General features: G+C 39.6%; 1 protein-coding gene across 3 annotated transcripts in view; it reads left to right on the top strand.

Moving 5' to 3' along the window:
- The window catches only part of MOCOS (molybdenum cofactor sulfurase), a 220,795-nt gene that overhangs the window by 22,126 nt on the left and 175,163 nt on the right, over positions 1-23,506 (top strand). For 2 of the 3 annotated variants that reach the window (XM_075022731.1, XM_075022729.1), the window contains exons 2-3: positions 4,097-4,186; positions 6,837-6,903. Coding sequence is in view for 1 of the 3 variants with exons in the window: in XM_075022729.1 (XP_074878830.1) it covers positions 4,097-4,186; positions 6,837-6,903 (157 nt within the window). In the remaining 2 variants the exon portion in view is untranslated. Of the gene's footprint in view, positions 1-4,096; positions 4,187-6,836; positions 6,904-23,506 lie in introns of those variants that run through there. The other variant, XM_075022730.1, reaches the window with a different exon arrangement.

The following is a 23,506-nucleotide window of genomic DNA, read 5'->3' as shown; positions in this document are numbered from 1 at the left end:
GTAGAGCCCTCTCCTCCCTATTTTGACACTTGGTTGTTATCTTGCTTTTGGTTTGGTGTATGAAAATCTCTCATATTTATCTTTTGACATATAATGCTTCATTTTGCCTTCAGCTTGTTTTCATATAATCTATTTCATGCTGGTTTTATTAATATTGCTGTACTTAAGATATATACTGTCTCCCCCGGGGCATTGGCTGTATCTACTTTACAAGTAATATTGTGTATATAATCCCACTGAATTGCAATTATATCCGCCAATCAAAATTCATGACTCTGTACCGTTGCTGCCTTGTAACTACACATTTCATTCTTCATTATGAAACTTTCAGCAATGTAGCTGGCAGCCTGTAATCAGCTGGAATGCAGGAATTTTGGAGTGCTGTGGCTGTAAGAAATAGCTGTGAAGCCACAGTGCAGGTTGGTTTGTTTTGGTGAATGTGGTAGAATCACAGGATGGCAAAAGGTTAAGGAGGTGGACATGGAGCAGCCACACGGAATGTAGGTAAAGTCGTCGTTTCTGGAAGTGATATTCAGTCAAAGTTCAGAACTATGAAGCACCAAGAACAATTTCAGGGATTAAAAGAGCAGATTACATAATACCAAAGTAGTAATTTAGCCAGGTGGGAGCTGGGTGGCCAGGCGTGGGTTTACGGGTGGGGTGTGAAGGAGGAAAAAGCTTACTCTCCATGTGCCACCAGGCCATTGTAGGGACTGCCTCCATGGTCCCTCTGTGCTCCTGCCCCTCTAGAACATCCTCTGGGTGGTAGGCATATACAAAGCTTAATAATTACTAAAAGATTTAATGAAGACATAACCACCTTGTTCTACTGTCAGTTGGTCAGATGATGTCTTTAAATTTCTTCAGTCAGGTGGAGTTACCTTTTAGGAAAGCATGCTCTTGTCAGAAGCAGGTATTTTGGCTCCAAAATATTAATCCAGATAGTTTCTTTTTGCCTTGGGTGTTTTGCAGGCAGTCAGACTATGTACGGTTAAGTTCTCACCTGGTCTTAAGCTCTAATTTTAAAATGCTCCAAATTAAATTATCTTTATCTTTTTTCATTTAAGAGATAGAAATATTCAGTCAAGCTGAATGGTCCCCTGGCATTCCTGAGGCTGTATGTGCACGTGCTCTCGTGAAGTTTTACAAAGAACCAAGGCAGGCATGCAGAGATGGTGGATGCTTTATTAAGAGGTGAATTGTAGCACAGAAGGAGAACAGAGAGCTGGGCTGGGGTTTTCTTCAGCAGGACAGACTGGCCTGCGCTGGTTCCCAAAGAGTTTCCCATGTAAAATTAATCTGCAAGAATATTAGCATATGAATATTACAGCTTATGAACCGATACTCTTGCTGAATAACTTTCCGTAACTAATGCCGACACATTGAATGGTTTTCGATACTCCTATAAAAAAAACCCCCTCCTTCTGAAATGTGATTTTATCAAATAGTTGGTATATTATTAGATCAATGAGGTCAGTTACACATTCCAAATGTAATAGTATGTAAATTAAACTGAAAGTTAATTTTACATTTTCCCTGAGCAATGAAACCATGTCCTGATGGATATTGCATTTTAATTTTCTTTTGGTTGATCATATTATATTTTCTTTCTCCTGTTATTTCCTGTACACAGTATAATTTCATAGTGCTGACAGCCTATATACTAAATACCACAGTGAAACAGGGGAAACTGTATTATTCTGTATATACTGACAAATCTCTTTGGTTAATGTGCGTTCAATAAAGTTAAAATAGCAAATGTTATTAAACCAGGGAAAAAGCACAATGAAAGTTATTAATGTTCTTTTCTTTGCCAGTGTTATGCATGTGCCACATTTTTTTTCTTTCCTTTAGAAATATAGTTTTATTGAAGTAAGACAGGAAGGAAAAAACTACACCATAAAAGTGCAATAGCAAGATATTTGTTTCAGTGCAGTCTCAAATGATGAGAGAGCCTATTTCTTTTTTTGGGCAGTAGAGAGAGAGTGTTAAATGCTGTTCTCTGTTTTCAATTAAACAGCAGCATTAAAGTTTAAGAATTAATAATTTTTCCTTCCTCAGCCAAATGTCCTCCCACATTTTCGAAGTAATACAACCAGAGGAGGATTTAAAAAATGACAGGCTGGTTTTTTTATGTCCATTTCACAGCACTGCAATATGGTCCTTCATAATGAGCTACGCAACAAATCAAATTTGAAAAACCGCTTAGGGGGCCTTTACTTAGAGATCTTTTAGTCCACGTTGCCTCACAGGAGCGTCGGTCGGGGCAGCAAGGACCCATATCCCCTTGTCGGTGGATAGTTTGGGTTTGAGGAGCCTCAGCCGGTTGCCTGGTTTTTCCTCGTGCTGTACGGTTGTGTTATCACTTCGATGCCGTCAATCTCCTCAGGGCTGGAAGGATCCAAATCCATCGGTTGTCTGCCTCCAGCGGCTGTGCTCGCCGTGCCGATAAGAGCTAACGAGCCAAATGGCACCTCTGCGGGGGCCTGCGTTGAGAAAGAGCGTTGGCCGGGATGGTCGCCTCCAGGACAGCGGTCCTTCCTCCATCTTCCTGGCTCAGGGATGCCTCTTCCCTTTCTCAGCTCTAGGCCGGCCTTTCCTGGCAATCCCAGCCGTAGCCAGTGACCGTGGGTCGTTTATAGCCCCGACCGCCGCCGTTGAGCTGGGCCCCCGGTGGTCGTGGCCGTTGCTTCCCCGCTTCAGCTCCCCCTCAGGGCGGAGGCGTTTGGTGCCAAGGCGTGGGCCGCGCGGGCCTCGGGGCGGCCATGGCGAGCGTGCCGCTTCATACCGCTTGGGAGAAGCTTTCTAGGATTTCAGAAAAAAACCAGCGAAAACCTAAAATGTCTGTACATCTAGTAAATCGACCCAGGTTTTGTCCACGCTCCACCCCTCAAAGCACCTCAAAACACTTGGTTGACTTCAGGCCATTGTTAAAAATTCTGCTTTTGCTAGAAACTGTAAGTTGGCAAATCGTAAGGCGGGGGAGGGCTTTTCTCTTTTGAAAATAAGAGAAGGGATGGGTGTCTGGATTGGTTTTATCACTAGCACTACCTCACACCGTTACCCACTGAATCACTGCTACAGCAACATAATATATAATAATATGTATTTCTAAGTGTCGAGGCTTCTTGTTTAAAGCTTAACTCAGTTTTAAATCCCCGTGGAAAGGGAAGGCCTTTAAAAGACTTAATAAATTCTAATCTTAATCATATTCATCATTATTAAAATTTGAAATAGGTTGAAATACTTAAGGTAAGTGAAATGAAAAAAACTAATAAAGGGCGTGAAACACACTGGAGAAATGGAAGAATAATTGCTAAAGATTAAGAAATCGAAAATGGCCAAACATGAAAAAGCCTTCGTTTCCAATAAGCATTTATTTAAAAGTTTTGCAGTAGCTTAATAATAAAAAAGGAGATTTTAAAAATGAATTGAATGTTAAGTGCAGCAGAGTGGCAAGAAATAATTTAAATACATTAAAACTTAAACTAGTCCTGTCTTTGGGCTTCAAACATGATTTAGGCCTTGTCAGTTCTTGAGAGAGTAGCTTCATTTGTCGGCAAGGAGGCAACACTAGTGTTGTTGTTGTTAATAATAATAATTGTCATTGTGGTAATGGTAGTTTTCATAGTCAGTAGTGCCTAGGAGCAACAAGGTACTGTGTGTGACTGAAGGCACCAGCTTGCTAAGTCTTCTACAGGCAGAACAAAAAGATTTTTCTCTTCCAAAGAATGTGTAATCTAAACATGGAAGGAATGACCTCTTAAAATATTTTGGTTTTAATTAAAAATTGTAAAGATGCAGTCAAAATATTTGGCTTCTCTTGTATCCGTTTTTTTTTCTGCTAAGTGAATGAAGGATGCCTTGCTGTGAATATAGCCTGACTGTTGGAACATATTTGAGGAGCATTTTTTGAGAGCTGTAGAGACCTCTAAGTCAGGCAGAGAAATATCATACCCCAGAAAGTTTAGGGAAATTGACTTTTTATGTGGTGTACTGCACTAGGGGTGTTTGAATGGTGCACTTCACAACGTAGTCTGTGGGAGAAAATGGAATTAAATATTTAAAAAATTGAATCTAGTATTTTTTATTTTAGGGATTACTTACCTTGACCATGCCGGTTCAGCACTTTTCCCAGAGAGTCTACTTAAAGCTTTTACTGATGACCTCAGAAACAACGTTTATGGTAAGTGCAAAACAGCGTTCCCATTATTCTTCTCAAGTTTCTATCTAAATAGATCAAACCTGTGCCTCTTGAGTTCTTGGAAGAGTACTTCCGCAGGTTTTTTAACACTGCTATAGAGTAGTTGGAAGACCAATGATTTTACAAAAGAGCCATCGTCCCTTTGTGTCACCCCTAGCTTTGTTCTTTGGTGGCCAAGGACCTGTCTGTGCTGGTGAAGAAGAAAAATCAAAGGAGCATGACTCTGTTGCCCCGGGGTTAGGCCACCATGCTGGGGATAAACAAATACAATGTAGCTCTGAGCACTGTTAGTTCAGTGGGTGTTTTTTCCGTGCAAAATGCAAAAACAATATCTTATGCAAGGACCAGAATCCAGAACCACCACCCTCTCAGTGAGAGTCAACACAGGGGGTTATACTGCGGCTCAGTATAAGCATTTTATTTAAAAGAAAGCTTAGCTCAAAGTTCCCAAGTGAATTTAGGCAGGGAATAGGTGCTATACCTCTCCCAGACTGTTCAACTTTGGTGCATATTCAGCAAAAAGCATCTGTATTGCCAAAGCAGTCTTGTACATAAGAATGTGAGTAAAAATATCTACAGAATTATGCAGTATCTGGGTGGAGATTTAGCTATTACAGCTGTGGATGTGGGCACTTCAGCACCTCTTATAAGTATTTTGTCCCCAGATCCTCTACTTAAACCTTTCATATCTTTCTGGCATTATTATCTAGCCAAGAACCACACACTGAATGTGCTTTTATACAAAGGCAGCATCACCCACTGTTTAGAAAATGTTGTTACTGTGTGAGACAGTTTGCATTAGAGTGATTCATGCTCAACCAGAAAAAAAAAATATACTGTATAGTATTATCTATATATGCTGTGAGTAGTCCCACTGAAGTAATCAAAATTTCTTATTGTGTGTTACTATCTGTGGGCTATGTGTCCTTTTTCCTAGTTTTGTGTTTTTCTTGTGCTCCCTGATACACAGAGCAAAGTGATTCCTCACTTGGGAACTAGGTAGCACTGCTTTAAAAGAAAACTGTGCTCGCTCAAGCACCAGCACATTTGTGCTTATCACCTGGGCAAGCCACTTGAGAGTTCTGGGTAGTTTTCATTGTCAATGTGCTGTTGTACGTGTCAATTCCCCCTCTTTTGTTTCCCGAATGCTAGCGAGGCCAGGATCCAGAGAGTGGATTTAAGATCCGCTACGAAATAGATGTTGTTTTTGATTGGGATAGGGTTTTTTGCTGTTATAACAAGATACATTGATTTGATTACATTCAACTACATGTCAGTGATATTAAAATTAATGTTCTGTCACTACAGCCATTGTAAAGTGAAATGTATGCGCTCTGATCTTAGTTATTTCAAACAACATTGGGCTCAACCCTTATAATAAGTAACATCAGTGGTGGAAAAAAAATTAATTTGTTAATCAATTGAGTGCTTGTGAATAGAAATAGTAGTGCTGCCAGTTGCATAGTACCTATAATGCTGTGGGAGAACAAATTGTATCTTTTTTAATACTGCTTTCATCTGAAACGATAATGAGACCTCTAGTATGGTCAAATCTCTTTTTTTTCAGTTACGTCTCTGGTACTCTGAGGGCAGTAACTGTTGTATGAAAAGAGTTCATTTAACAGATACAGATGTGAGTGAAAGGGGAGTTTGACTTGCAGCTTTTTTTATTTTCTTGGTGATAATCCACAGGCCTGAAGAACTGCAGTTTAGCTGTTGCATGTGTAAATGAGGGAAAGTAATGTAAGTAAGAGAGATTCTCACTTCTAAATTGAGAATATTTGAATTGGAAATTACAGAAATGCAACATCAGACATGAAAAAGCTAAGTATTATTTTTGGGTCTGAGGTCTAAATTTATTATTCTTTTCAACACCTTCACTCAATAACTTTCAGCAGGGTGATTTTGAAATTCTAAAAAGAGAGTAGCTAATATTGTAGCAAAATACTGCAAAAAACGTATTAATATAGCAATTTTTTTCTTGTTCTGTTTCCAAACTGTTTAGGCATGTTCTTCAAGCATTTACTAATAGGGAAGTGTACTGTGCCTGTGTGGATATTGTTGTAATCTTTTTTTGCTCAAGAAGATAAATGCATGCCCTTATTATGTGCTGTCTTAATTGTTAATACATGCATGTGCTGAGCTGTGCTAAGGTGGCTACTAATTTTGCAATAAAATTTATATTTTCATGAGCTATTTGAATTTCAGACACTAAAAAAACCCAGGGATAGTCCTGGTGTCCAATCACGAATGTCAATTATCTCCAGATGCTGTCTCTTCTAAATTGCTTCTTAGCTAGTGCGCAAATGTATTTATGAATGTGCATTCTGAGTGTAGTTTTTCCTAGTACGTTTGTGCATATGCAGTTACATTTTCTTTTTAAGGGAACTGCCTAAGTATTAGTAAGAGATCCAGCTGAAGTTTCAAGGTCTGTCATAATTGCTTTCTTCTGTTATATGTCCCTTCTCTCAACTAACTGCTCTAAGGAGCTTCAGGGCATTGCTGTGAAGTATATGTTAAATCTTTCTTTGTCATCTTTTCAGGCTGTCTTGGTGTAATACTTTCATAAAAGAAAAAATTAATAGCAAAATTGTGATTAACGATTAACTTCTATATCTCTGTTGTCTCCTAGGCAACCCTCATAGTCAGAATATCAGCAGCAAGCTGACATATGACACAATCGAGCATGTCCGATACAGGTAGAATAATCTTTCTTTCAGATGTTGTATGATGCACTTCATAGTTTTCATTTTGATTAGGCCTGTGCTGTTTTGATGACTTTGATGTGATGTCATTTTCTGAGGGTCATCTGTCACATGTAAAGAAAACACCTCACTTTTAAAACACAAGGTACTTGGACAGTCAAGTGTTGGACAAAGTTCTTTTTCTCCGAGAAGCCCCAATTCTCAAAGTCCTGTAGTTAAATTAGTGCTGTAATATAAGTCCACAGTTTTAATTAAGATATAGAAGTTGGAATCTCAAAAGCGATTATTAGTGAGATGGTATGGTAAGATAGTAAGGTGGAACTAAGTGCAAGGACATGGTTAAAATTCAGATGAAATTAAATAGGGCGTAATGGCTTGTGAGAATTTATAAAAAGCTTATGGGAATGTGTACATTGTTTTACAGCAGGTACTTACTTCTGTTGGAGTAATAAAATACCTTTTAAAGTAGTTTTAGTGCGATTTTTAAGAGCAAAAAGAAAAAGAAAAGGTAAAGTTGAGTGTTGGGGATTCTGGGTATGGGCAGGAAAGTGAACTGAATTTCTAAATAAGGTGTCCCCCTGAAAGCTCAGGATAGTGTGCTGAAAGTACACTTTTTGCCATTAGTTTACACCGTGAAGAAATATACCACTAAAGTACTTGGTTATTGGTTTTAGGGGGTTGTTTTAGGTAACTCTTGCTGTTTTATAAAATATGTCTTCATTGAAGAATATGTATGTTTTGAGTTTATGTGCCTGCTTTAATGGCATTCTTTGTGCAAAGAAAGAAGTGTCATGGATTCCTTTTTGTTTTATCATCTTCCTTAAAAGCAAAGATTTCTCCAAAACACATCACAGAATTCAGATCAATAGCGATGGTACTATAGCATTGTAATGTTCATAGTTGTAATGAGGAAAATCTGCCTTACACCTCTCTGCTGCTTTTTGTCTGACTGCACTTTTATGAGGGTGTGAAAAACAAGCTTTCTAGCTGGAAGATGCTGCTGGCTATAACCTGTCCTGTCTCCGTCCCCTGCCTCAACTTTCTGGAGAAAGTATTTATTTTTGCTTCTTCTGCAGCCCTCTCATGCTGTGCAGGATGACAACCTATTAATGTAGGGCCAAATGAAATGAAAGAGACTATCTGTGAGGAATAGCTGTTTTCAAAAGCAGACACTTATAGCCAGGTACAGCAATACCTACAGTCCTGCAGAGTCTCCTGAGCTTACCTGTGTGGTCACGTGCAGCATTAGCATTCTGGTTTCCATTTACTCTCAGTGATATTTCAATGTTGCCATTTTATCGTTCTTCTTATGAAGGCACAGTAGAAAGTGTAGCTGTTTCTAGAAGAATTACTATTGTACTCTATGTTCTTCATTGTTAGGGAGCAAGGAAACAGACTTTCACCATGTAACTTATATAGATTACTTTAAAAGAGCTGAAATCTTCAGCTTGTTTTATTTTGGATCTTGCTTTAAAAAAGCATGAGAATTCTATAAGAGCAGGATGGGAGACGACAAGAACTATACCAGTGTTTGTATTAGGTTTTTTTGGTTTTTTTTTTTTGTTTTTTTTTTTTTGTTTTTGGAAAAAAAAAATCTCTCTGCATCCAAATGAACATTTTTAGTATTGCTCCTAACAAAATTTGTCATCTATCCCTATAGAAATTCAGCCATTATTCCCCAATAAAAATTTAAAAAGCATAGTCATCAAAAAGACAGTCATAAAAATTCAGGAAGAAAATGCCCCAAAAACACTGTCAGTAAGTCAGCTATCTAAAAGGCAATAAAAGTATATTAAAAATCTATACTTCCTTGCCATTGCAGCAAATCAAAATAAGCAATATGACAAGACAAGGAGACAGACAGTGCTGTCCTGTATCACAGTGCATAGATTGGATTTCCTCAGTGAAAGAATAATTCAGTGGGTAGTTTCAGAAATCTTAAAATGAATTGCTTGCTTATAATTCTGCTTTTGGCACATGGCTGCAGCCAGAAGTATGTCTTTTTTTCAGTGTTTGACTCCAGGACAGTATGATTTAAAAAAAAAAAAATTCTAAATTTGATTTTCTGATGAGATGACACAAGCAACTAATTAAAAATAAACAAAAAGCTTAATTTTTGATTTATATTTGTCGATACTGGTGATAGCAACATCAGAATAGACTTTCCTAATCTGGCAGTGTACACTGTTCCACAGTACAAAGCTGTATGATTTAGTTTTGCCTTCATATTTGCTTGACAGACAGAAACCACTCTGAGAACATGGATTTGCAAGAATATAAATATTAAATATTTTTGTCAGTGGATGTTTTCTATGATTTACAAAATTACAATAACCAAAACAGCTTACCTCTTGACCAATTCAAGTACAATAAGAGTAAGAATAAGTATTTTATTCTTAAAAACATTGCTTCTCTTTACTTGAAATGAACTGCTGAGACTTTTTTAACATTGTGTGTATCTCTACATTAACCATGAGTGACGCCGAGAAGAGGAAGCAAGAACTATAATAAGCCTTACTGAAATGTATTAAATGTATTCATCAAAAGATTATAGATCCTTTTATGACTTTGCTTATGGATGTATGGAAATGCCATTGCTCCACTTCCATACCGCTAAAGAACATGAGTGCAATATCTCCTTACAATGCTGCAGATAATGCAACTCAGAAATTCATTATATTGAGTATTAAATAACCCTTTTCCTATATGCAAATGTTTTAAAATACTAGTTTTCTGAATATTTTAAAATATTGTCCTTGTAGATCTTACACTTGCAATATCAAATAGTGCAGCAGTGTCTTCTAATCAGAGCCAGACTGAAGTTTTAGTGTTGTTTTATGTTTGTGGTGTGTTTAAGATATACAACAGGATACTTTTTCATTTAAACACAGTGTTGTTGAATTCAATAGAGTTTTGATGTTCATCCTTGAACTTTCAGGTACTATGAAATGTTAAACTTAATCATACTTTGAGAATTCAAATATATATTAAAAAAAAGCAAAAAATTTCAGCTAAGAATTCAGCACCAGGCAACTCAGAGACTGTGGCAATATTTGTATTATAGAATTTTCTCACTGAAGTTAAAAGGATTTGACATTGAGCTAAATGGGATCAAGTTTAAATACAGAACCAAAAAGTGTATTTCTATAAAGGCCTCTCTCAAAATATGCCATCTAAGTAACTATAAGAGGAGAATGATTTCTGTGGCCTGCACATACGAACGAAACAGGTGCAGTGGGCATGCACAAAATGAATGTAAATGGCTTAATACTTAAAAAAAATATTTGCTTCTGTGGTAAAACACACAGGTGCTACTGGATTTTGCTAAGGAAGCGGTCTTATAAGTGCTGTTTATAATTTCATTTACATTGTATTTGTAGAGATCATTTCACAATAGCAAGGTAAAGCTTTACATTTCTTCTATAAGCATTATACCTTGCTTGTGAAATAAGTTTCCATTCCAAGTCTTTTTTTTTAAAAGAAATGGTGCTATGTGCAAGGTAAGAATTTTTTCTTTATTCCCAGGTTTAAGCAGTTCTGTGTCTGAAAACAGTAATGTTAGAACTGATACATACATGAAAATTGGTTGACCTTTCCTACACAGTAAGAAATAGTAGATGCAGTATCTGCTTAGTATTGATTTGTCCTTTGCAAAGGTCATCGACGGGAGACCATACGGATGAGTGACATCTGAGCACTGCGTCCTGTCCTCGTTAATGGTACCTATCAACTGGAAAACCTTGTTTCAAAACTAGGATGGTTCAGCCCTTTTGCATGCTTGTCCTGTAACGCCATTTGCAAATGCTGCTTTTCTTGAGCCCGCTGCTGAGCAGGGCAAGTCTGAAATACCACAGTCAGTGAAGTCTAGCAAAAGGCGACAGTGCTCACTGGGGTGACTCTGTACATGGCAAATGGGAGAGGCATTAGAAGCTAATTACGAATAATGGATAGATTTTTTGGAAGAGCTTAGTAATAGGCAAGAGGGGTGATCTTTTTCCTCACGTACTGATTGTATGTAGGCATGCAATGAAACAGTCCCAGTGTGCCCACAGTGCGCTGGCTGAGATCCCACCTCTGTGCTCTGTTGTGCACCGAGCGACGACAGAGCAATAGCTTTGGTGCAGATGCTTCTTCTTTTCTCCTTGGCCACACCTAGCCTTTTATGCAACTGTGTGAACCTATTTCTTTTCTCCTTAGCACTAAAATAAAACAGCTAGTGGGATGGATAGTAAACTTAAAATGAAGACAAGGGACTCCATTTTATAAACAGTTGTTTCTAGGAGTCAATCCATTACTTTTGGTGGGTTTACTCTTTGCAATCCTATGCAAGGTAGTAAAAAGTTTCTGGACAGGGTAACATATACTGTTATTTTTTAATGAGTTAGGAGATTGCTTTAAGAACTGATTATATCAGTCTGTTTTACTTTGGAACTTTGCTCCTGGACTTTCATCTCTGTTTTAATAAATTCATTAACCATTAACTTGATAAACTGAAGCTTTAGAAAGGAATTTGCTAATACTGTCTGTTACTCTTCTGGTAGTCAGCTTTATACCTTCATGGTTTATATGAAGAGATTGCAGTAAATGAAATTTGTATGTTCATGATCATGCTCTTTGAGCAATCTTTGTTGCCAAGAGAGCCAAATCTGGAATGCTTCATTTATTGAAAGAAATAAATATTTCAGTAAAATAAATTAAAATCTGGAGGTCAAGGTTGCTAGTTTATGAACATAAAGGATGAAATGCTTCTGGGCAATTCTGAGTTTAATTTGTATGGCTGGTTAGAAGGTGTTTTGCAAAGAGGTCTGAAAAAGGGTGGATATGACCTTTAATTTTTTTCCTTCCCAATTCAGAAAAAAACCTCAGGAATCTGCTTTTATGACGTGGCTGTTGCAAAGAAGCAATGAAGAATAAGTTTAAAAGCAATCTTGCTGTGCCATTGCTCTCCAAATAACATTCAGAGTAGGGAGAGCGGTACAGGCTTACTTGGGTTCAGACCACCATGTTAGTTGGCGTTTCTTAAATGCACACAGCCTCGCTGTCTCCTCAGCTGCTCTTTTGACAGGGACCTGATGGCCTCTGTGTCCGCGGGGAAGTCTGTGAGAGGGCACCTGAGCTGATGAACGAGATATTCCAACTGGAACAAAATACACTGATAAAAACAGCGCAATTTCCCCAATACAAATCCCATTTTTCCCTTTTCTTCATCCCTTCGTTTCTTTCAGGGTTTATATGGAAACATTTTACACTCCCTAGCTGTATAATACTTGTAGAAGAAATGCAGTGTTCCTCCCTCTTCTGGATTTGCGGTTGCTTCCTAAGAAGCAGTATAGTGAGACACCAGTCTGTGACTTTTCTGGTAACACTTGTTGCCCTAGCTGTTTAGTGAGTAGTTAACATAGTCCTGTCTAGCTGTTAGGAACACTAGCAGTTCCTTTACTAGCTCCAGGGGAATCTGACAACTTCATTACTGGCCTAGATGATTGTTTGTATTTTAAATAAAGCTTTCAGAAGACTGGATATTTAGCACAAAAATAATTTCTGCCGTCCCCTGTGTGCACCTGCTGTGCTTGACAACTTGGTTTTGACTTCAGTGTCCTTCTGTTTCTCAGTGTAAGTTATGTAGCATTGAAGAGGTGCTCCATTTGCTTCAAGTTAAGAAATTTTGAATGCCATCCTGAGTTATCTATGTTGTCCAAAATTCAGCTGATATTTTTCCTATGTCTAATTTTTCTGAAGACTGCAGACACTTTCTGTTTTGCTCCACCATCGGAAACTTACTCAGTGATCCTCTACCGAGAAGTGCATAACCAATGAAAGTTTAACCTATGCTGTTTCTATCTTATCTTATATTTAACATCATAACCCTGGGAAAGACTAATTCATCTATGTTATTAGAAGCACAGAGATAATTTATTACTGCACCTTTTAAAGTAGTCTCTAATAATCTTTCTGTGAAGTTAGCAAACCTGGTATTGAGCTCCATTTTGAACCTTATTCATTTAACTTGTAAAGCAATCTGAATACTTCATGTGTTGTTATAATTAAGCTGTTGAAGAGACACTACAGCATTCCCAAGGGCTTCCCTGGTGGCATCTGTGTCTCAATGAATCTGAAATTCCTGGTGTCACTTCTGCTGAAAGGCAGAGCTTTTTGCAGTCATCCTTATATTTGCTACCTGAGCCCCACCTTGCTACAGTTTTAACCAGCAGACTTGAGTCCTTAAACAGTCATCATTTGCGTTATGAGTCTTTTTTCCCCACTGTCATGGTTTAAGCCCAGCCAACAACAAAGAACCATGAAGCCATTCACTCACTCCTCCCCCGCAGTGGGATGAGTAGGAGAAAACATAAGGAAACGTGCCTGGGTCGAGACAAGGACAAGGAGGGATCACTCACCACTTATGGTCACAGGCAAAAACCAGACTCGACTTGGGCAAAAACCAAAATAAATTTAATTTACTACAAATCAAATCCAAACAGGGATAATGAGAAGTAAACCCAAATCTTAAAACACCTTCCCCCCACCCCACCCTCCTTCCCAGGCTCGACTCCACTCCCGATTTTCTCTCCCTCCTCCCCCTCAGCGGTGCAGGGGGACGGGGAATGGGGATTGTGGTCAGTTCATCACACCTTGTCTCTGCTGCTTTACCCTCTTCAGGGGCAGGACTCCTCACTCTTCCTGCTCCAGCGTGGGCTCCCTCCCACGGGAGGCAGTTCTTCATGAACTTCTCCAAGGTGAGTCCTTCCCACGGGCTGCAGTTCTTCACGAACTGCTCCAGTGTAGGTTCCCTCCCACGGGCTGCAGTCCTTCAGGCACAGCCTGCTCCAGCGCGGGCTTCCCCACAGAGCGGCGGCTATCTTGGGGGTATCCATCCCCCTGCTCCGGCGTTGGCTCCTCTCTCCCCGGGCTGCAGGTGGGCATCTGCTCCCCCGCTCCCCTCCGAGGGCTGGGGGACACAGCCTGCCATCTACACCACAGGCGGCGGGGGCATCCCCTCCTCCTTCCCTGCCCTCGGTATCTGCAGAGGGGTTCCTCTCACATTCCAATCCCCTACTCACTGCAGGTTCCCCTTCTTAAATCTGTTCTCCCAGAGGCGCTACCGCCGTCGCCGATGGGCTCGGCCTGGGCCAGCGGCGGGTCTGACTTGGAGCCGGGGAAGCTTCTAGCAGCTTCTCACAGGAGCCACCCTTGTAGCCCCCTCCCCTGCTACCAAAACCCCGCCACACAAACCCAAAATACCCATCTGAAAGCATGTCAGTTCCGACTCTACTTACTGTTCTGTTTCCTCAGCTCTTTGGTACTGTTTTTGTTGCACACACTTCATGATCCTGTTTTGATTTTTAGCACTTTAAACACTGGTATGCACTGAAATGGTTTTATTATAAAGTCCATCTAAGTGAATAGCTATTAGTGTTGCTTATATTTTTTTATCATGAGCAGGGGCTAACTAGTTCATGGCGTATTATTTACATTTTGAATATATATATATTTCTAAACTACTGGTGAACTTCTAACCTCCTGAATATAGCGATGTATTCAGGAACTTCCATTATTTTTTCTCCAGAGGCAGATATGATCTGCAAGTGTAGTAACTTTGGGGGCAGGTGACTCTGCAGTGTTCGAGTGATTTCATTACTTTTTTTTTTTTCTCGCAGTTGTGATCTAGCCTGAGAATTATCTTCTGTCCCTGTTACATCAAGTGTAACTGCAGCTGCCTTCTCATCTCTGATAATGCCATTGGCTTTTATGCGTTGTTCCAGACTGTCTGTAGCTCATCCAGTCTTCTTACAGACAGAGCAAACACATTTGCTTTGCCAAACAATGGCACATGCCTTCAGCTTTCTCTTTCTCTAATGAACAGGTTATTTACAGCACCCATGCTAGATGCTGTAGTCCTAACACTGTTTTTTGTTTTCTATTTTGCTGCCCTCTGCAACCTGCTGTCTTGATGAAATTCTCAGTTGATATCCTACATCTGTTAGTGGTTGTTGCTTTTTTTTCTCCCCTCAACACTGAGAACCCACTTGGCCACAGGCAGATGCCAACTATCTGTGTTCATTAAATATATTACGGCTTGTAACCGAGGTCATTGATGCCCTGCTGAAAATTTGAACCTTTCTGTGGCAAAAAGCAGGGCAGCTGCACAGCTTCCAGGCTGCCTGGGTGATGTGTTAAAATCCAAAGGGAGCGGAGCCAGTAGAAGCATTGCAACAGCAGGGTCGAGCGGAAGAAACTGAGAACAGGGAGTGCAGAAGGTTGGGCAGTGACTGGCAAGGGGTAATGACGTGGTGCACACCAGCCACCTTAGCCTGAGCAGGGATGAAATGAGAGTGTGAGGGCCCAGTAAGGGTTTGAGGGTGCCAGGTTTCAGGAAAGCCAGGTCAGAAACACATCCCAGCTGGTATGGTTCAAGAGTATGGGAATGCATGTGACCTTCAGTTTTTTTGTGTCTCACCTCCTGCTATTACAGGGTACTTTTAATCTGCTATTGATGATCTTTCCCAGTGGGAGGGCTAGAAAACTCTCTCTTCCACTGGCTCATGAGAAGCCAGTGTCCTTTCGTTTCTGCATCAAAATTTTGTGTTGCCTATAGGCTTCTGTGGTCTTTCCTACCATTAACCCCTTCTGATGCATTTATATAGAGGAGACCTGTCCCATTCTCTTGTTTTCGTAGGTTGAAGAAGATAAGCTCCTCTAGATTCTACTTTCAAGGTGTAGTCTTCATCCTCTACCCCAATCTCATTGACCCTGTCTCTGGGCTTGTTCTGCATTGCCTTCATCTTTCTGAAATGTGTAGCCAAAATAGAATGGGGTCATTGAAATAAGTCCTGCAGTATGGCAATCAACGGTATGGTAATTGTGACAGAATAAAAGATTCTTTAAATGGTGATGTGACCTGATCAAATGTTCTGGGTGCTAGGAGAAGACAAAAAGTATTGTGAAGGTAAGGAAATGGCACGGGCATTTCAAATGAATAGAGGAAAGCTGCAGGCACAATGGATTTCCAGGATGAAAGAAAGCATGTCTTTGTGGGGATTCTTCTAGAATGTAATAAATTTGTTGGAAGATGATTTTTCCTGTTTGTTTTTTTTCTGAAGTTTCATGCTAGGCTGAAAGGGATAGTGTAGTCCATAAACTGGTTGATAGTGATATGAATGGAGCAAAAATGAAAGAAGACTGTGAGATTTTGTACAGAGAGGTATTGTGTGGGAAACCACATTGACTTGAAGGAGAGAAAATTATTTGATTAACTTGATCACTTTGAGCATCTAGTTCTTTGAAGCTAAATGCACTAGCTTTCATTGGTAGTTTGAAAATATGCAGCAAATAAGTGCCTAAAACTCAGATAGACCTTTGTAGTATATGCTGGCAATATTAATGAGTTTCTTCTAAGTTTCTTTATTCTTTCCTTTGTTTCTCTGCTTATTTCATTAATTCAAGTTTCTCACTTGTTTTAAACTTTATTATTTAAACAATACTAAGGTTGTAAGCAAAGATGGTGTCCTTGAAATTAAAGGGTGCCTTTAAGAAGCAGCATGAGTCATGGTAAGATACAGAAATATGAAAGATAAATGAAGCAAGACTTGGAACAGAACTGTCTCCTTTATATTAAGGTTAATAACATCTAGTGAATCCAGGTTTAATTTGCTAGATTTTATTAGTATATTTGGTATGTGTCAAGGCAGAAGAAAATTGCATCATTAGTATTATTGAGTACCAGCTCAATAACATGTTGCTAATACTTAAGAATTTATTGAAAGCTTTTGGATGGCAAGACTGTTTAGAGGAGTAAGGTGTGCGTGCTTTAGATTTTACGAAGACTCCCTAGGCTTGTGATGAATCCAGTGTTCACAGTCAATAGTGTTCAAAGGAGTTTTTCAATACTCAGGCTATTCTCAGCCATCCTCTTATCACTTCTTTTAGTTTGTCTTTTTTACCTTATTTAAAGTGTTTAATATTTCGCTATATTTTTTTGCACAATTCCTCTCATGCGATAAAGGAGGCTTTAGAGCTATGAATCACTTATTTGGAAAATCTATCAGTGTTCACAGAGCAGATTTTTCTGACTTCTGAGTAAACTATGTATGAAAACAGTGTTGTCTTGCAGGAAGGAAAAAAAAAAACCAAACCACCAAAAGAACAAACATGATGAACGATACTGAAACTGACCTCTGGAATATAATGCTGAGGCTTTTGTGCAAAAAAGGGAAGCACTCTACAGCACAGGTGTGAGGCAGAATCCTAGTTACTTTTGCCCTGCTAAGAAAAATTTCACTGACCTGTTGGTTCCAAAATTCTCGTGCCAAAATCCTGTGTGGTGTCCCAGTCAGCCATCTTTTAGGATTCTGGCTCTCTGGTGAGCCTGCTGCAAAACCTCCAGTTCACTTGCTGTCCATGCCAAGTTCCTTGCAACAGCAAAACAAGATCTGCCTGCCAGTAAGAGCTTGTCTGAAGATGCTTACAATCTTGCTGTAAATTTGTAAAAGCTGAAGGTTGTTTTATTTCACACAGATCTGTCTTCCTGCGGAAAGTGAAAACTAGAAATCCAAAATGTTCTGTTAGACAAGAGCTGCTCTGCTGGCCCTGCAGTGCTGGAAACCCTTTAGTCCCACACCAATACGCCCCAAACCCTGAAGTCCCCTTGTACAAGCTTACTGGAAAGTACCTGTCTGGCATTGCAAGGACTGAACAGCAGGCCACAGATGTAGAACTTCAATTATGGCAGAATGCTTAATGTGAACTTCATTAATATCATATACACAGTATAATGTGGGTTTTTTTTAGTAACATACTTCGGAAATGTTTCCTCCCCTGTAAAAGGTATTTATGGATGGTTTTGATCACTTGAATTTTGTCTGCAATTATGTAACTACACATTTACAATAACTGTTATTACAGCCTGCCTTTTTAGCTCTTTGGGTATTACTGTGCTTTTGAACTGGAGTAAGAAACTGTACAGACCTCTGAAGTGTTGTGGCTGAGACAGCATATGAAGGCAGTGACTGAGCCTGGATTAAACCAGACCTCCTAACTCTTCTTGGTTGGATTCCTCCTATGTAAACAGTGTGCTACAAGCAGATAATTTCTGCATTATTGTCCATGACTCCAGCATAAACTTTGCCGGTGTTTATTTGTGAGGAGTTAAATGTGTTGCGGTAGTAGATTGAAAGGAATTTGTAAATCTGTCAGCAACAGACTACCTTAGCCAAGGAAGAAGCCTAAACAACCATGGTTGTAGGTCAGGTAACCAAACTTGCCTGAACCAAAATAGGTAGGAGCAGTGCCTCTCCTCCCTCCTATTTGGCTGACATAGCTGCTCAGATGAAAGAGGGAGGCCTCTGACTTTCCAGTAGCACGTTCCACCTCTCCTGAGTGGCTGTCTCAGTAAATGGGATGTTGTTCCTTCTCTTCAAGTCTCCCTGTTTCTCCTTTGGGTGGGAGAAAGTTTTACCACGTGCCAGCCTTACAAGGGCACAGTCTGGGCCATAAGCATTGTCCGAAGGCAGTGCACAAGGGTAAATTTCTATCAGTGAGAAATCCTTGCTGTGTGGGATATAGTCCAGTAATGACTATAATATGCTGCTTCATTTGTGAGAGGGAAGTAAAATAACCTGATGTACTTTGTAGGCACCGGTACAAGCAAGAAAGTTCTGTAGTTTTTCAACACCTTGAGCCATACCTGTGAAAATTTAAAATCAAGGATACGTAATGTGGCTCACAGTGGCAGGTCAAATACAGAAGACTTCATCTAAAAAAAGCGTAAAACATTCACAAGCCGCTCCAAGTTTATCTGACCATGTTTGCCTGTTTAAACATCCAAATGGGATGGGATCGCTATAGCAAATAGTACTGGCATTTAGCGTTTGTAATGAACTTCAGAATTAGTTTGATGAAGTATGCTTTTAGTATAAATTGGAGTTAAGCTGCACTGCCAAAATGTGATATTATAGGTGGTATTCCTAACAATGAAGTGCAAATGAAATTCTGTCTGCTTTTAATTAAATAAGCACACACTCCACTGAGTTTTGGAAATTTAATTCTCTTAATCTGAAGTCTCAGGCCCTGAACAGCTATTGTAATTTGAAAGATAGAGCTGATATGTTTCAGGGCTGTTTGTACTTAACAAAATACTCATGCTGTTTTCTTTTGTAAATTTGGGGCCCTTTTGATTTCTTTGGATGTTTTTTTTCTATTGTGTGAAAAAGAGCTAAGATAACCTTCTTCCTGGTTGTGGCCCATGAAAGTCAGAGCTGTAAGCACGAGTATCAGTGAAAGGGCTAAAGCATCTGGATTCTGGTGTTTCTGCTGAGGGGTTGTTGGTTGTGGTTGTCCCCTGTGGACAGTGCAGTGAAGAATGTTGCTGTATGTGAGAAAGCCATGCCTGGCAATTCAGAGCTGTCACAGGCCTTCCAAAGTGGGAAGGGATTGACCACAAATTTTTGCTGGGAGGGTGCTCTGCCGTTTTTAAACTGCATGGCTTTGACAAGACACAGGAAAGCCAGGTGGCTGAAGGTGTTCCTATGGACAGATCATAAGGCTTGGAGGAAAGAGATTACCCTGACAAAGAGTCTCCTACTAGCCGTAATAAATTTACACATACCAGTGCTAATTACTTCATTCTCAGTGTCGCGAAGAGGTCTGCACAGCCGATTGAATAGGGGAAAAAAAGGAAAAATAACTGGCAGCTTTCATGTGATACTGTGCTTTGAGTTATATGCCTTTTGAGAGAACTTAATGTATGCTTCATCCTTTTCCACTCTCTCTAATTTCATGATCATATGATTCAAGTTACTACAAACTAAAACAAAGATGGATATAAAGTCATTTAAGAATGAGAAATACTATTATTTTTTACAAGGCTACATGATATGAAGGTCTAGTTAATTAGCTAGTACGTAAAAAGCATTTCTGTTTCTTGAGTTTGGTATAGTCAAATTTAAATGTTTTGATGGTGGTTTTTACATACAAAGACCTGCATTCAAACCATTTCTGAACCGTATATAAGAGGTGGCAATCTTTTGGAAAATGTTTGTATGTGGCTTATATGTTTTGGAGTCACCTCAGTTTTATTTTCACGGCCTAAAGTATTTTTTGACCTCCATTATAAGTAATTTAAAAACAGTGGCCTATAACATTTTCTATGTCACTTGCTTGACTTTCATTTTCAAGTCTAACTGAGGTTTACTTGCAATGAATTTGAGCTCTCAAATCACTTAAGCCATTACTGTAGCAGAAGCACTCTGCCTTTAGGGTGTACTTGTATTTTTACATTAGCAGAATTGTGTTTTGTACCTGTACAGTGAAATTCCCCATATCAAACTCAAACAAGAGAAATGGAAATGAAATGCTCTTTTTTTGCTTCCTCTTTCTACATGGGAGAATTTTGCTGGCGTGGCCGTATCGGTATGTTACCATATACCTGACCAATGTAGTAGCTATGGCAGTAGAATTAGGTAAGTATGGAATTAAGCATTTGGGGAAACTATATTCAACATAACTTTTCAAGAAATCAGAGTTATAGTGTGCAATTAACAGCTTAATGGACCTTTACCTCTTCTAGCAGCTCATTTTAAATGAGACAGATTGCTTGGCAATGTTTAATAAAAGTTTGATTACATACAGTGTGTAAAATGAAGACTTTAAAATTAAGCGTGTTCAGAAGTAATTTCTCTCAAGCATGCGTGGGTTGCTAGAAAAAGAGAGCGTGAGTGAACTCGATAACTTAGAATATAATTACTGAGGTGCAAAGCATATTGCAAGTCATTTAAAATTTGTGAATGGCAGCTCTGTGGGAAGGTTCAATCACAGCAAAATATAAATGTTGCTAAACTTGTCTTTACAACCACAGTGAAAGAAATCGCCCTTGTGATTTATTCTGTGTAGCATACAGATCAGTGCCACTTTCTAGAAGGAAAAGAAAAACCAACAAAATACTATTTGGTGAACAGAGGCCAGCAGACTTATCTTTCCTTCGTTCTGCTGTAGCAAAGTACTTGAAGGCAGCTTTTACGGGAGCCGCGAGATGAGTTGTGACATAAATCATGCTCTACCAGCTTTGGTCGTGTGCTGCTACTCTCTCCCATGGGCTCTTCTCGTGCCTCTTCTAGAGGTTCACCCTTGGAAGCAGAGCCAGCAGACTGGAGCCGCTGACAGTCATTTCAAGCCCAGATGCTGGATGTGGTGCTGAAGCAGTGGAGACACGCACATACGCTCAGTGCCAGCTGTGGCAAAGATGGGTAGTTTTTGGCAGGCAGCAGGGCAAGCAAATGGAGATGGTCAAAACCACTGCTGCCAGATTCACAGCAGCTCGTAATAATGGCTGTAGCGTGCGGCATGCCTCCGGTCCCTGATCGGCTGGTGTCCTGTCTCTGAAAGTGGGTACGGAAGATGTCAAGTACTCCCCTGGAATGTGCCCTTCTGTCGGTGCTCTGAGCGGGTGCTCAGATTGCTTGAGACTTGCACTGACTTGTGGATCTGGGGCTGGAAAGTCCAGGATCCTGGGTATCCCTTGGTAGAGAACATAGCTCTCTGGGCACATAGCTCTCAACCTGTCTTGTACATTATTCCCACTGTTAATGGTGTCGGGGGAGTTTTTGGCTGTATGCAACTTTTATGCTTTTGGGTCTAGCACAAGCATCTTGCCCAGGAAAAGCTACTGATACAGTGTAAAGAAGAAAATGAGAATCTTAAATTCTTCCTAGCAAATTGTGAGAAGATTATTACTGTGTTATGCAACATTTTAGGGTCTGTAAGACCTATTAGAAAATTAATACATGTTCCTCTGGTGCATTGGTAGTCATGCTGCCACTGAACTTTCTGAACCTACAGTGTTTATAGTTTGATAAGCACAATCTGTTATATGCTAATGGTATTATATTTGCTTATTTATGTAGGTAATTTTAAATGGAGCCTCTCACCATTGTAGTAGGTGCTTTGCAGAAAAATTAAAAACATAAATTACATAAGCTACCTGCAGTGGGTACGGTGAACTAGGGCTGCTGATAAAAATGACCACCTAAGCACATAGCTGAGTTATCTGAAATAAAACTAAAGACAGAGAAAGGGATGCAAGTCAGGAGTGGAGAACTACTAGTCAGATGCAAAATTAAATAGTGGGTCTGTGTACTCTTTTCTAGGTCCCAGCAGCAGTTTGTATCAGGCCAAAATGATTAATGAACTGGAAATAGGGTTCTAGTAAATTTAATCATATATTTTCTACATTTCTTGAATAGATGTTTCTTCCTTAGCCACTCTCCTCTAGATATTTGCTCACAGGTTTATCTGCTGATTTAATAACAGTGCAAAGGGATTATTATGTTTTCCTTCTGCTACTGTGGGCAGGTGATATGGCTACAGGAAAGAGCTTTGCAAGGCAGGGCAGCATTGAATACAGAACCCTATTTTTGTGTTCTTTTATACCTGTGTAGTGCCTGTGATGTGTCTAGAAGACTAGTAATGTGAAGGGAAAAAAACATACCAAATTCAAATCTGTGGGTGGTAGGCTACTGAGAAGGAAAACTCTTTGGTCTTTACATATGCGATTTGTCTATTTCTGTGGAGCAGACTGAAATGAGAGGTCCTAAAATAATCTTGAAACCCCAGAGGGCTCTTATATGGTTATGTGGCTGCCATGATTTTATTTTTATTGGTTATATTTTTCTCCACTACCCTAGCCCACCCTTTAAATGCAAGTTTTAGAAGAAATTCTGGTTGAGAAGTTTCTCAGCCATTTTTGCAGTTTTTGCTGCTGAGTTCCAGATTTTAGGACTTTCGACATTCTTTTCTCTCCTCTAGCTTATCACAGAGGATAAGACTGATCTCATATTATTGTCCAGGGAAGAGTTATACTTTAAGGATAAAAGACATACTGCCATTCATCACTGTTTTCTGTGATCTTAATTTTTTTCCTGCTTGTTTTCTATCTAAAGTGGTTTTTTCTCACTTCATAGGCTGCATTGGTTTTACTTGAATGTTCTAACTCTTCATCCCCTTTTCAGTGATTTCACCATCAGCTGCATTACTTTGAGACATATTTCCCAGTTAGAAACAACTATATGAGATTGCTGATTCCTGATATTGTCTATGTATTGTCTATGTAAAATAGATCTTCAAATCAGCCCCACTGCTTCTGAAGAGCTGCTAGAAAAGCAACAGCCCCTACCTTCTAGCCAGGCGCCTGCCTTAAAAAGATTTGAAAAGGATGCTGTGGACATCAGAATTGTGTAATAGCAGCAGACTTATAAAAAATACTCTGCATTGAATAAACTGCTAACCAAATAATAACAAAACAAACCCAAACCACAGAACAGAATGTAAGATTCCTGCATTTCTGCCTCTGTGGGACTCCAGTCCTGTGCCTTGGCCTGTGTCTCATGTCTGTGCAAAGACTTGGCACTCTTGTCTACAAGAGGAACACTGCTTGCACTGACTGTGAAATTAAAATTGTGACATTGCGGGTATTAAAGGCCACAGCTGTGACTTCTGCTCCTAAAAGGAAACCTGACATGGTAGCTGTAAATATTGGGAGACTTGCAGTATCTCCCTTTTCACTTTTGAAAGCTTCTGGATTGACAGTACTAGTGAAGAGTACAGT

The sequence above is a fragment of the Buteo buteo genome, chromosome 3, assembly GCF_964188355.1.
Source record: "Buteo buteo chromosome 3, bButBut1.hap1.1, whole genome shotgun sequence".
NCBI lineage: Eukaryota > Metazoa > Chordata > Aves > Accipitriformes > Accipitridae > Buteo > Buteo buteo.
The sequence above is the reverse complement of the archived record's forward strand: the minus strand, read 5'-3'. Positions and strand labels throughout refer to the sequence as shown.